The 14,096-nt window shown below is 43.4% G+C and overlaps 2 protein-coding genes across 3 annotated transcripts; one reads left to right on the top strand and one right to left on the bottom strand.

Annotated features, from left to right (window-relative positions):
* Positions 1-1,076: 1,076 nt before the first annotated feature.
* On the bottom strand, positions 1,077-10,044 carry cdc42se1 (CDC42 small effector 1). Its single transcript, XM_029514963.1, has 5 exons — positions 9,931-10,044; positions 5,615-6,029; positions 3,889-3,993; positions 3,746-3,805; positions 1,077-3,665 (listed from the first exon to the last, which is right to left on the bottom strand). Exons 2-4 carry the CDS (start codon positions 5,762-5,764, stop codon positions 3,749-3,751), a joined length of 312 nt encoding a protein of 103 aa, XP_029370823.1. The 5' UTR covers positions 5,765-6,029; positions 9,931-10,044; the 3' UTR covers positions 1,077-3,665; positions 3,746-3,748.
* mllt11 (MLLT11 transcription factor 7 cofactor) lies at positions 7,310-14,080 on the top strand. 2 transcript variants are annotated; one of them, XM_029514964.1, is made up of 5 exons: positions 7,310-7,788; positions 8,885-9,050; positions 9,777-10,765; positions 12,302-12,477; positions 12,769-14,080. In XM_029514964.1, exons 4-5 carry the CDS (start codon positions 12,310-12,312, stop codon positions 12,859-12,861), a joined length of 261 nt encoding a protein of 86 aa, XP_029370824.1. In that variant the 5' UTR covers positions 7,310-7,788; positions 8,885-9,050; positions 9,777-10,765; positions 12,302-12,309; the 3' UTR covers positions 12,862-14,080. The 2 variants fall into 2 exon arrangements, with proteins under 2 accessions (XP_029370824.1, XP_029370825.1); XM_029514965.1 differs by lacking the exon at positions 8,885-9,050.
* Positions 14,081-14,096: the final 16 nt, after the last annotated feature.

The following is a 14,096-nucleotide window of genomic DNA, read 5'->3' as shown; positions in this document are numbered from 1 at the left end:
CTGTGTGTATAAACCCAGTGGCTGCTCAGGAAATGGAGCCTGACAGGAAGGAAGTGAGGTCGCTGCTGAGGAAACTCAACAAACAGGAACAGTCTCAAGTCTGTGTGTGTGTGTGTTATTCCTGGACCTCACCTCCAGGTTTACAGGCTTCTGAAATTGGGTGGGGGACTAACTGCACTATTTTGTGTAGTTTTTGTTTAGGTACCATAGGAAGCTAAGCTAGGCTAACAATAACATCCTGGACCTGAAACTGGTCTGGGTCATGGGACTGACTGGGTGTGTGTCTGTGTGGGTTTGTGGTTGGATGACTTTACATCATGTGATGCAGCTCAGCTGAAGTCACGTCATCAAACCAGTATTGTCATGTTGTATAACAGACACACACATTCAGCTAATTGCTGTTGTGTTTATTTCCTTTGAAAATTTGTTGATTATCTGGATGTGAATTGTTCTCATTAGTAGTTGGTTTTTCTCCAGTGTTTTAGTTTTACGATCAAACAGGGACTTTTTCCATTCAGTCACCCTGTTAGCATGTTAGCTGCAACGTTAGCATGTGCTGACATGAGGACATCAACTGTCTCGTCCTGGACAGACTGTCTCATGGACACTTTACACTGTAAAATAGAAACCCACCTTCCTGTTTCCATCATTTAGGGGGACATCACAGAAACAGTACTTTTAACACTCACAGTACGTCCCCACAACAACAGTAATATAAACACACACACACTCAGTTTAAAAGCAGAAACCACGTCTTCAGTTTTTCCGTTTGTGTTGTTCCCTCCCCCTCTGAACTGCTCTGACGTTTCCATGGCAACACACACACTCACACACATTCGGCTCTGCGGTCCACAGCTGCTCATAATAACATGTTGAAGTGTGGGCGGGAAACACTGAACATGTGAATAAGGTGACCCCCTGTTAATAAAAGGCGTCGTCTCATTATGAGTCAGGACACACAATGTATCCTAAAATGATGTAAAACATTCTCACAGTATCAGAACTTTAACACCGAACATCTGCAGCTTCAACATTTTGAATGTTTGATTTTTGAACGCTGAAGAAAGGAGCAGGCGTTCAGAGAAAACAGCAGATTTATTGAGCCTCCATGAGACACATTACATAAGAAGAGGAAAAAAGAGGATGGGTATTTGTGTCTCTGCAGAGGAGGACGTTACATAACAAACACAACACAAACACCAGAAACACAACAAGTCCCACAAATCTCACTTTGATCTTGCTTTAGCTGAAGTTATCAGAGGATTGAGACCGGAAGTAAAAACTGATTGACTCCAAACATCACCAGGAAGAAACCCGAGGCTTCTTTCTGACATCTCAAAAATTCTGAACAGAAAAACCAAATTAAAACTTTATTGATACAAGTTCTGGTTAATAAAGTTTTACAAGTGGTTTGAATAAAAAGGATCATTTTAACGTCCGGCCCCAACATGTGTCTCTGTGTCCAAAATCATTTTCACTTGTTGACATTAATGCTAACAAAACCATTAGCATTAGTCACCTTTAAAGAAACGTAAACAGGATCAGGGTTTCTCAGATCTGGCCTGTTGTCAGATCGTCATTGAAACATGACGAAAAAGTGCGACTTCACATCTGTCCTCGCCTCTAACATGCTCAAAACCTGAAGTCAGAAACTCTTTGTGGTCCAAATTCTGATCGCACAAAACATTTTCAGGAGAGATTGTACAATAACATGAAGAGTTCAATAAAATCAACATCTTGAAAAAAAAACCCAAAACAATAACTGGATAATGAGAAACTTGTTTTCATCAGGACACAAACATGGACCTGATTTTCTGCCTGAAGGCAAAACTGAGGGGAAATGTTCTCAGTCAACTGCAGTTAGGAATTCACAAAAGGAGCTGGAGTTTAGTGACTGATCCTGAGTTTCTGAGAATCAGTCAGCCTCCAAACTGGACTGAGGTCTGGACCCGGAGCTGCAGGTTTCAAGTCTCCCAGTTCAGTGCGTCCAGTTCCAGAGGTGAGAGTCTTTAAGAGTCTTTAAAACACTGAGGGTTAAAGGTTAAAGGTCAAAGGTTACAGAACGACCCAGGTGACAGTCTGGACCTGATGGGATTCAGGACTCAGGAGTTTCTTTTCCACTGTTGTTGTAATACATGATGTCACTTCTCCTCAGACTGATGACCTGAGTTCAGCAGTGACAGAGGAAGAGGAAGACTGAATCCTCCCACGCTCTGAGGAGTCCAGTGAACACACCGTGCATCAGGGTTTTCCTTAAATAGACGTTTTTTCCTCTCAGCTGCGGGGAGGAAGTCGGTCGCCACAGAGACGGAACACCATGACTCAGGGGTTTCCACAGCAACCACCCAGCATAGTCCTGACAACAGCTAAGTGAACCCCCCCCAAGTGTGTTCGTTACGGTGATGGATAGGAACTGACAATCAATCAACAGCGTTGATTTGTTATTTGTAGAAAAGACTCAGAAGATTTTAACTTTCCAGTAATGTAGAAACTCAGTTTATATAAAATATGTTATTTTTTTTATCAGACTCCGGTGCAGGTCAGAAGTCAAAGGTCAAAACTCAGACAGAGACAAAAAGCTTTGAAACATCTAAACCATCACGCCAAGAGAAAAAAGAAATAAATAAAATCTGACTATTAATGACTTACTTTCAAACACTTTGTGTAGTTTGGTTGGAGGTCATTTTGTCTTCTTGACTTTGACCTTCATCTTAAAACAGAATCCTGGACTGAAGTTCCTCTTCGTGTTTTAGAAAGTGCTGGATTTAAAATTTTGGTTGAGCATGAGGATCCTGAAGTTCAACCAAACCACCAACCTGAGCATCAACACTGACGGACACTGGCACTATTTAGCATCCCGGCACCCGCTAGTGTTTAAACAGCAGGGATGCAAAATGGAGACTGAAGTCAGGAAGGCCCAGACAGCTGAACATTTAAAACTACCTCAAATACAGAAAAAACAAAGAAAATGCGTTTCTACCAAAATGTTGAAATTGTTGTTGAGCCCACAATGACACTTTCATTGCCCCCCCATAAAGCCCCCCCCGCCTCAGTCTGAAGAGTCAACATGAAAAACTGGACTAAACTAAAACATGACATTTTCTAATGGAGCCTCTGAACAAAGTGTTCAGACTCCGCAGTGACATCAACCTTTATATTTAACTGGTGGATGATTAAAACCATACGACGTCTCTCACACACACACACACACACACACACACACACACACACACACACTCCAGTGCAGCAGGGATTTGTGGGACTTTCCCGTCTACTCAAACTAGATCCTTAAATCACTCTGCTGTAGAGTCCGGGCAGAATGAAGCATCCTGGGAAATGAAGTCCACCGAAGAACCAGCAGAGCAGCTCTACAGGGGGCACTTTGGACCAACGGAGGAGTAGAATGAGGGATTATGGGGAATGAAGTCACCCTCAGTGATTCCTGGATGAGAGAGTTCTTAGTTCCCCTGTGAATTCTGGGAAATGTATTTTTAAACACTGGAGCCAGTTATCTTCCTTAAAATACAGACATTCTGTCATTTGGGAGGATCCTGAACTGAAAGGGATTCTGGGTACTGCCCCCCCAGCCAGAGGGAACACTTCAGCAGGACAGTGGAGGCCTCGGGCCAGGGTCCAGTCGGGGTCTCAGAGTCTGGGGTTTTGGACTGGAAAACCAGAAATACACAGAGTCAGACCCGAGACCACTTCAGAGTGTGTGTGTGTGTGTGTGTGTGTGTGTGTTTACCAGCTATAACAAGTTCCTGCTGGGCCCTTTTGATCTCATCTGCTCCTGAACTGACCCCGACTGTAAACAACAACAAACACACAGACCAGCATGTTGAGAATGTGACTTCGTGTTTACGATCTGTTGGTTATCTGTGTTCTCACCGGCTGCAGACCGTCGGCCATCTCTCCGGAGCCGATGTGTGTGAGGTGGATGAAGTTGGTGGGCTCTCCGATCATACTGCGGTCGATCTTCCTCCTCTTCTTCTTCTACACAACAGACATGAAGGAGCTGTGTTTACTGACTGACCCCTGACAGACCAGGACCAACAGTGTGTACTTCAAGGTCTGGCAGCTGGGCTGTTAGCATTAGCAGCATTAGCTTTGACTGAAAACATCAGCAGTGATACTTTCACCTTTCAGAATAAAAGCCTCAGACAGTGACGGTCTGTGCTGACGAGGCGTTCAGGGTCCAACAGGTCAGAACTGAGACCTTGTGACTCAGCTGCTGCTCAATTTTTGCATCATCTGATCATACAGATGTCTACGCTGCCTTCAGGGACCTTCTGTGAGTGAATGGCTCATTAAAACTCACAGATAATCTGAACACATCCCAAGCATTTGATCCGCTTTAAGAGGATTAGTTCACCAGATTATTCAGGACTGATGTAACAGCAGCAGGACTGAAGGGGACTCACAGCTGGATCCTTTCACAGAAACCAGGACCAGAACCAGTTAAACCACAGTGACCCGTTTCATCACGTTGACTTCCTCTGGCCAAGCAGCTGTTGCTGAATCACAACCACTGGCCTGTTGTCATGGCAACAGAATAACACAGCAACAGTTAGACAGCACACCAAAGGTCAGAGGTCAACCCGTCAGACTCCCTGACCTCTCCATGGAAACTGAATTTCCAGGATTTCCAGGCCTGGAGGGAACGTGAGTCACTCCTGACAACGACTGAGTTGATCAACAGTCGATGATTGTCATCATCATCAGTGAGTCATCAGTTGGAGCAGAGGAACAGGCTGGGATTTCGAAATAAGAGACACTGATTTACATTTTTCAAACTTTTCAAAAAGTCCCATCAGTTTAACGGTCAGATAACAGAAGTCCACTGAGTTCCTCTGAGAACCCACCAAGCAACACAAAGGAAACTCTGCAGGCTGTGTGTGTCTGTGTGTGCTCATTAGAAGTATATTGTTGCGGTGCCACAGTAGAACAAACAGAAACGTAAAAATACAGATTGGGGGGGTGAGTTTTGTTTTTTGGGACAAACTGTTGAAAAGTGCTAAATCTGTGATAAACGTTTTTCAAATACACTGTGATGAATTTCTGAGGACATTGAATCAAAACATCTTAAATGAGCAGGAATTTTACTTTATTGTATCTAACACAGATTAAAGATGTTATCAGTCAAACACAAACTACTATTTTAGTTTTAGATTTACTTATTTGTGAAATGAAGTGAAAAAAAGGAAGTGAGACTGACGGCAGAAAAACAGAAGGGCGTCGACCTGAAGGAGGTCAGAGTTCACAGGAAAACAGGAAGTTTGGCCACCTGCTCGTTAGTTAAACTGTGTATGTGGACTCTTGTCCCCAGTAATGAAATTAGACTCCAGTTCAGGTTAATGTGACACTGTGGGGTTTCAGTTCAGGTAAATCTGCTTATTACATGAATAAAAATGCACTTTAATCTCCCTGAAATAGGCTTTATGAGCCCAGCAGTCAGTTAAAGGACGCCGGTCCCCTGAACATGGTTGTTTCTCATATACCATGGCTTTTTTGTCCTGTGGTCATCTGTTGATGTTTTCCTCTGTAGCAGGCAGACGTCCCCGTAAGGACGTCTCCTCATCAAATGTGTGAGTGTGTGTGTGTGTGTGTTTCTCACCGGCGGTGGTTTTGCCACCACGCAGCAGCCCATCTTATGCCAGAAGTCACTCATGCCAACACTTCGCCTGTCCAGCTGCCAGCTGCCACTATCTGCTGCTGCCCTGCAGGCCGGATGAGGAACTGCAGCCTGGGGGTAATCCTGGGGCATCCAGGCAAAAAACTGCACCAACAATGTCACTCAAAGGACTGAAACCCTGAAGCTGACCCACCTGAGACCAAAAAACTGGACTCAAGGAGAGTTCAGGTAAAATAAGGAAAAAAAAAACAAAGTCCACAAATTCTGACACGGAAAAGGTTAAAAGTCCTCAGAGAAAAAAACTGAATCCCAAAACTCTTCAAGTCCACCAACCGTCCCACTGTCCAACAAATCCTCAGCGTGTCCTCTAAAATCCAAACTGAGCTTCAGGTTTGATCTGCAGAGACAGAAGACAAACTCATTAAAGGTAAGGTTAGGCATTTCTCTACCTCCTTTTTCTGGGTTTGGTTTAATTGAGCTTGATGTTGTTGTCTTCCTTTTTTTGGACTTTTCTGTATTTAAATTCCTCTGATGTTCATCAGTCTGTAGTAATTTAACTTCCTGTTTTCATCAGAATGAGAGCCTCATATTGTTTCATCTCATCAACAGAAGCAAATGATTTCTGATCTATTAGGGATTGATATGTGAGCTTTTGAAATGCACAACACTCTGCGTTATTTTTTCCTGTAATACTTTAATATTTTGATCCTGAGTCCAAGATCCTTAAAAGCACATAAAAGTAAACAATGATTAGTTGGACCAGAAAAATAAATTAATGGGTAACATTTATAAAAAAAAAACAAACAAACAAATAAATAAATAAAACTAAAAAAATCCTGTAATCTAAAAGACAAAATCCAATTCTACTTTTAAAAAGTAAAACCAATGCTGTAAAATCATCATAAGAAAAAGGTTTACATTCAAAAATTCAAGTGTCTCTTTCTCCTAAAATACACAGTTAATATTTTAAATATTTCTTTAATCATTATTGTCTTGATTTGTTAAAACATCCAAACTGTCCAAATGAAAGTTTAAAACATCCCATGTTTGTAAAAATGTACTCGCTTTCATAAATGTCCATATTTAATAAACATGTCCTCATATGTACCAAAATTCATCATTATAAAGATGCATTCATCATCTTCTCTACTAAATGGCCCACAAACTGAAATCAACTTTGCCAGAACTGAGGTCACATAAAAAAAAAAAAAAAGTTTCACTTGTTCAAAGTCAACATTTTCCCCACAAAGAGACAAAAAGAGAAACAAAGAGCAGCCTGAGAACCAAAGACATCAACACAAAAGTTTGACCCAACACTAAACCCTAAGCACTACACACTAAACACTGGGTGTGGTCCAAACACAGCACAGGAAGTACCACAAACACACACACACACTCAGGCTTGTAAAGCTGAAATTAAAGAGTTTGTGTTTTTGTTGTTTCCAAATGAAACAAACTGATGTTGAGGTGTCAAAAACAAAGAGCAGCAACAACAACAACAACACACAACATCAACTGTAGATCTGTCACCAACACACAGCTGACCTTTGGCCCCTCAGAGGCACAGATTCATGTGATGAAACAGAAATAGCAGTTTCCTTCTCAAACTGTAAACAACATGGATGCCATCTCTGTGACATCATCACAAATCCCTGAAGCTCCACCCCCTAACTCCCAGCCAATCCAAATATGGCGGGAGCTCGTTCAGGACTGGACTTGTAGAGGAACCTGGATCAGATTTTGATGAAGGAGTGGACTCTTCTGGACTGTAGCGGACTCTGCAGCTCTGAGCTCTGGTTGTTTCTGTCAGTTTTCACTGCGTCTGTTTTTCTTCTTCTTTAGCTTCCTCCTTCGCCAGAGACCGGGATCTGGACCAGGGTCTAGCCTGGTGTCCTCCGGGGGACAATGGGGACGGTTTGTGTTTCGTGGGGTCTGGAGATGTGGAGCATGATAATGGAGGAATGTCAGACCTGCAGCTTCTTGCTCCACATCAACTTATCAGAGGAGAGGAATTCAGACCGCCAGCTGAGCCAGGACACACTTCCTGTGTGTTTGTGTGTGTCAGAATATTTCTCCCATGATGTCAGTGTGAGCAGAACGAAGCACGTTGGTCTTTCTCTCAGTGTGAGGACCTGAGGACCCCCTCGCCTCAACAGGTTGGTTTTAGGAACTAAAATGGATCCATCAAATCAGAGGACAAAGTACAAAATACTTCCTGCTGTGTTGGGACACGTTGGCCCAATAAGTGTGTGTATACACACACACACACACACACACACATATATATTATATATATATAGACCCAACACTCTCTCTGACGTCCTGTCAGGTATTTTATATGTTTTATATATATATAGTATAAACCTCAATGAGAAGACCAGAGTCAGGTTCAGGTCTAGATCCAGGTCAGAGACTCATCAGCTGAGAAAAGAGCAGGAATGCATTCCTGATCAGCTGACGCGCCCAACAACAGCTCCAGTGTGTGTCCATGAACACAGCACAGATGGTGGGACGGTGGCCCACAGGGCTCAGACTGAGACTCCATCACATTTCCATAGACCAAGAAGACAAACCCTTACTTATAAACGTCTGAAGGACAAACTGAGCTCTGCACTCTGATTGTCACCTGTCAATCAAATAAAACACCTGACAGGACGTCAGAGAGAGAGAGAGAGAGAAAGAGAGAGCATCAGTCTGAGTGGGTGAGAGAGAGAGTGGCTCCACAAAGAGCTCCTTTCTTTTTAAAGAAGAAACTTTCCATTTTGGTCCAACAGTCCAGTCCAGGAAGTGTGGTTTCAGTCCACATGGAAATCCTGGACCAGAACCCCTCATACTGGACCGGGTCTGACCAGGTCTGACTGGACCAACTCAGCTGATCTCTTTAAGCTACTGTTAGTTTATCTTAGTTTAGATTAGGAGAAGTTATGTGCAGGAACTATTTCTAGACAAACAGCCATGTATCCTTCTGCCCTTGGCTCCTGTTCAGAGTTTAGTTTCCTCTGATCAGATTAATTATTATAGATTATTTAGAAGTTATTAATCCGATGTTCAATCTTCACCGACAAGGATCAAAGTGTTTAATGACATCATCCTGTGTTAAAGTGTGTGTGTGTGTGTGTGTTTGGCAAGTGAACATGTTTCCCTGTTTGTGTTGCTGGAGTCTGAAGGTTAAATCCACTATGAGGTCCAGAGTCCAGAGTCCACATGGAGCCACAAGCCAGACGTTGCTCTGAATCATTTCCTCTTCTGCAGGAAAATCCAGGACCTGAGAGTCCACAGCGTTTACACGCTCACAGCTCCAGACCACGATCCCCCAGAGTTACGGGGGGATCCCAAACAGACAAGACCAGGACCTGGATCTGAACCATCTGTTCTGAGATAAAAACCAGAACCAGCTGAGCAAAACCTTCAGCTGCAGGTCAGCATTGATCTGAAACAATCCAGAGCCAGACTGGACTGAGCTGGATCAGGTTTTAGGACCTTTAATGTGAGAAAGCAGTCACAGTGAGAAAAACTGGATCCGAAACAGAAACCTTCAGATTATTGATTACTGACACTTTACAGGCTGGGTAGCTGTGGATTTGAACCATCGATCAACTGATGCCAGATTTAGAAGTTTCCCTCAGCTGTGTAATGGTCAAATGATTCTCCTGAACACTCAGAGAACAGACGCAGCACTGTTTCCTGCCCCCCCCCCCCGAGACTTTCTCAGCTACAGAAAGGTTTTGCTCCATTTTCTTTAGCATGTTCTGGTGTGGAGCTGAAAACACTGATGGAGCACGTCAGTTTCACATAATTTTGTTAGCGCAACAACAATCTGTTGAAAAACAGGAAATTTAACATGAGCATCTTTAATCAGTCAGAATGGAATTCAAACATGAGTGCCAAACATTGTGTTAGCTCTGAGGCTAATGCTAATGGAAATGATCATATTGAACACATTTTTATAATGAAGACTGATTTGACTTTTTGATGATTGAACTGTGATTCATCTCTTTGTGTTTGGCTAAGCTAACTGAATCTGTTTCAGTTTTTTAATAATTCACAAACTTGCCAGAATTGAGTCCACAGGAGCTGGCCTAAAGTCTGAGGTCACATTAAGTCTGAATCCTCCATGTTTCTTTCTGATCATGTTCTCTCACAGAAAAGTCTCAGGTCAAGACCAGATCCAGAACCAAACCCAGACCTAGACCCAGCCTCAGTGAGCTCTGAGGTGGGCCAGCTGGACCTGGGTCTGTGTCCTGAGATGTGGATTTGGACTGTGAGCAGGTTTTAGAGAGAAGGAATGGCAGACTCACCGTAGACGAAGCAGGCGGCAGTGAAGCAGACTGAGGCTGAAAACTGCAGACTGAGATCATCCACCAGCTCCAGCTGCTGCCAACGTCTCTCTCTCCCTCTCTCTCTCTCTCTCTCTCTGAGGTGTGGCTCTAGACAGGAAGCCCCCCCCATAAAGATCCTCAGGTTCCTCAGTCTGACAGCGCCCCCTCCTGACTCAGACGAGGATCACATCCAGAACCTGATTCTGACAGGAGCTGGGTCTGGTCCCTGACCTGGGGGTCCAGGGACTCAGGGTGTTGATCCACAGTGTTGATCATGAAGCTGCAACATGACAAGGACACACAACTACACACTGATGTAACACAACCTGGACTAACTGAAACAGTAGTCTGTAAAAACAGAGGATCATTTATTTAACTGTTCTGATTATTGATTAAGACCTTAATCAAACAATGGGTGTCACTCTTTGTGTGTGTGTTTGTGTGTTAGGACCATCAGGTTCACGGAGTGAGCAGGAGGAAGACCGAAAATCTTAATTTCAAAATAAATTATATGTTTTATTTCTATTTTCAGGTTCACTTATATGTAGTTTATTGGTGTTATTTATTGGCATCGTTTTTTTTATCGATAAAAATGTAGAATATTTACTGATTAACACTCAAACAAACCAAAAGTAAAATACAGCAGATTTAATAAACTTTTATTATCTTCTTTTTAATTCACTTTTACTTTGAAATGTCTAACTGGAAGCGTCCTGCGTGTGTTTAGGTGGCTTGGCACAAGTGCAGTTCTCTTTAAACCTGCAGCAGCAGCAGAGGCAGCACCTGCAGCCGAGACCAGGACCACCGAGACCCGGTAAGATCCGGCCTGAGCTGCTGTTCGGTTAGCGATATTACCGGAGGAACAATGACGTTTAACGGGAACTGATCAGATACGTAAAGAGTTTCTTATTGTTGTTATTATTTATTTATTATTGTTTTTTTTTATTAGTATTTATTTTTATTATTATTCTGGATTCGTTGGAGCTAGAAACCGGATGAAGGAGCCGCCCATCACCGACAGGCCGCCCGTCCACAAACATCAGTGACGTATTTTAACGGAGATTTCAGGGCCGCGCCCGGTGATGCGAAGCGGTCCGGGTCCAATGAAAATGCGTGTGTTGATCAGGTCTGGTCCAAGACCGTGTGTCCTGGATCCTGTTTTAGACTTTAGGAAAATCTGCATCTGACACGGTTCCTTGACCCGGACCTGAATCCGGGCCAGGACGCGCTCTGGTTCAGAATCCGGGTCAGATTAATGGATATAAATTGTATTAATGATAAGATGCCGTGATGACGTCACAGATGACACTAACAAACAGAAAAAATGAATAATTATCACTGAGGAGGAAACAAAAGAGCCCCTCAGACTATTCTGGAACTTTCTGACGTCATAACAAAGCAGTCACCGCCCTCAGACAGGCCCCGCCCTCCTGGACCGTCCGTCGAGACTTTGGTTTCTGGATTTGACAGATCAATGAGCTCTGGTCCTGAAAGAAACAAAATATAAGACGATAAATTGAAATATTAAATGGCCTTTAATATGAAACATTTGAAATCTTTTTCCAATCAGCTGGTGTGAGGCTGATCTGTCTGATGGAGGCCTTCAGGGCCCGTTGGAGCCCACAGCGCTATAAATGGCTGAGTCAGAACAGCTCAGCTGTGAATAGGTTTCTCTACATGGACACGACTCAGATTGAAGGATCACAGCTTTTAATTTAACTCTGAGATCAGGACTGAGTCCGATAGAGGGAGTGTAAACAACAGCCTGTAAACAGCCTGTGGAGGCATCAGAGACTAAAAATAAAACCAAAACAAGCTTTAAAATAACCCGAAACTGCTTCAGGGCACTGATGTTAGAGGAACCCGGTTCAGACTCGGACTATGGTCCAGACTTCATGTGGTATGAATGAAATGATCGACAGGAAAACACAGAGGAATTATTTGGTTTTACTAATAAAAAAATTTCTATTTTGTGACTTTTGACATTAACCCTCCAATTAAATCAATTCTTTTAAGAAATATCTGTCAGATGTATCAATTATTCAAGATTCAAGACATTTATTGTTGTGAACAGTAAAACTCAGTGAAACCCTTCCACGCCAGATAAGGATTTAGAGATAGGGGCGTGTGGGTGCTATTTGCAATCATGTGTATTATATTTGTGCAATGAGCAACAGTAAGATAAAATCTAATAAAATAGAGTAGAAAGAATATGGACAATGTAACAATACATGACAATAAAACAACAGACTATAACAACATTTATACTTAAAGATGTAGCAGCAAGGAGAAACATGATAAAGCACCAAAAATCGATAATGTTGATGGTGGTGTCCTCTTTGGATTCCAGAGTTCAAGATGATGGAGAAATCAAACAGCCAATACGACTCCTTCCTCTTCTGGAGGCAGCCAATCCCAGCCCTCGATCTGTCCGAGCTGGAAGATTTAGGCTTGATTGACAGTCGTCCAGCTAATGGCAGCAAAGGAAAAGACAAGACGTCCAAACTGAGGAGTGAGGACGAGGAGGTGAGAAGTTCAGGGTCTGGACTCTAAAGTCTCACACTTCACTCACATGACACATCTACTGCAGCACCAAATGTTGATTAGTGCACCCTGAAAATTGTCCCCAACAAAGACTTGTGTCCTCCCCAGGTGTCTTTAAGGTGACTAGGTTCACAGCAGCAGTTTGATCTCTGCTTCAGACTCGCTGTCTTCTCCTGGCAGCAGGTGGAGCTTTGGCCCGCTGGCCTCCTGCACTCCTGTCAATGTGGATCAGGTTCCACCTGGTGGTCTGATGTGAACTGTGTCTCTCTGCAGGTGGAGCTCTCCGAGTTTTCCTCCTTTAACTACTGGAGAGCTCCCATCGCTGATGTGGACACTCTGCTGGCCGACCTCAACCTGCTGCTCTGAGACCAGGCTGGCCTCATTGGAGTGCCTCACTGGACCCAAACCCAGACCTGCCTCTCCCAACCCCAGAATCTGGACCAGCCTCTCTGGACAGGCCTCTTCAGGCCGTGTCTGCCTCTGATCCTGCCTGAAGTTTTTAACAGGAAAAAAATCAGGGACATATTTGTTTTCAGAAAAGTCACCAAAAATAAGAGTCTTGTTCTGACACCAACAGTCCAACAGGGCCGAGGTCTGCAGAGACTGGTCCTGGTTCAGATTAGACCCCTGTGTGTTCGCTCCTTAACCAGTTTTCCAAAAACACAGAGAGTTACTGACATGTGTGAATGAAGTCAGAAGATTGTAGCTGTTAGACCAGTTGATCTCAGTCCATAAATCTGAATCAGTGTCCACAGAAACCAGATTCTGGTCCTGATGAGTTTAACTCCATTACTGGATGGGGTGGACAGGATTCATTGTTTTGTACAGAGATGTGTTACCAGAGAGAGCCTGGAGACTGATCATGTGATGATGATGTAACCTGACTGAAGGTTCCTGCACAAACATGTCAGGTCAGTACATTTACAGAAGGTTCTATTTGAGGTTTTAGGTGGTCTTAGAAGTGGGTGGGATTCTGAAGATCATTTAGGTTGGTGGAAGACCTAAATGGTCATTAAAGAGGATCTACAGATGGTTCAGGGGGTTCTAGTGGTCCTCCAGAAGGTCCCAGAGAACCCTCAGGAAGTCTGTGGTTCTCAACTTGTTCACAATGAAGAACCTAAATGGACCCTGATTAGACCCCAGATCCCCATCTCAGATGTTCGAGGTGTTGATAACAGAGGTGAACATGTCAGTGCAGGATGACCCCCCAGGAACCCCCTCAGGACTCCAAGGGTCCCTGGACCATCAGCAGAAGGTCCTGCAGAGGTCAACCCTGCAGGGCTCTGAAAGTGGAAGAAATAAACACAACGTCAGTGATGTCTCCTGGTTCTCTTTGTGAACTGAAGCTCCTGTCATTTCCTTCAGGTCATTGAAACAAATGTGATGTATTTATTAGAGAGTTGTTTATTTATCACTGAGTTTTATGTTCTGTGCCTTTTTTCCCCTTTCAGTTGCTGTTCATGTTTTATTTGTGTATTCTTTATTTATTCCTCATGCTGCTGTTTGAATGCGTCACTATGAGCCGTCTCAATCTGGAGCCTCACAATAAATTCTGTCCACACAGTCAACAATAAAATGTTTCCTGATCAGATTAAAGTACT

This window comes from Echeneis naucrates, chromosome 11, assembly GCF_900963305.1.
Source record: "Echeneis naucrates chromosome 11, fEcheNa1.1, whole genome shotgun sequence".
Lineage (NCBI taxonomy): Eukaryota > Metazoa > Chordata > Actinopteri > Carangiformes > Echeneidae > Echeneis > Echeneis naucrates.
This window is presented reverse-complemented; position numbering and strand designations above follow the sequence as displayed.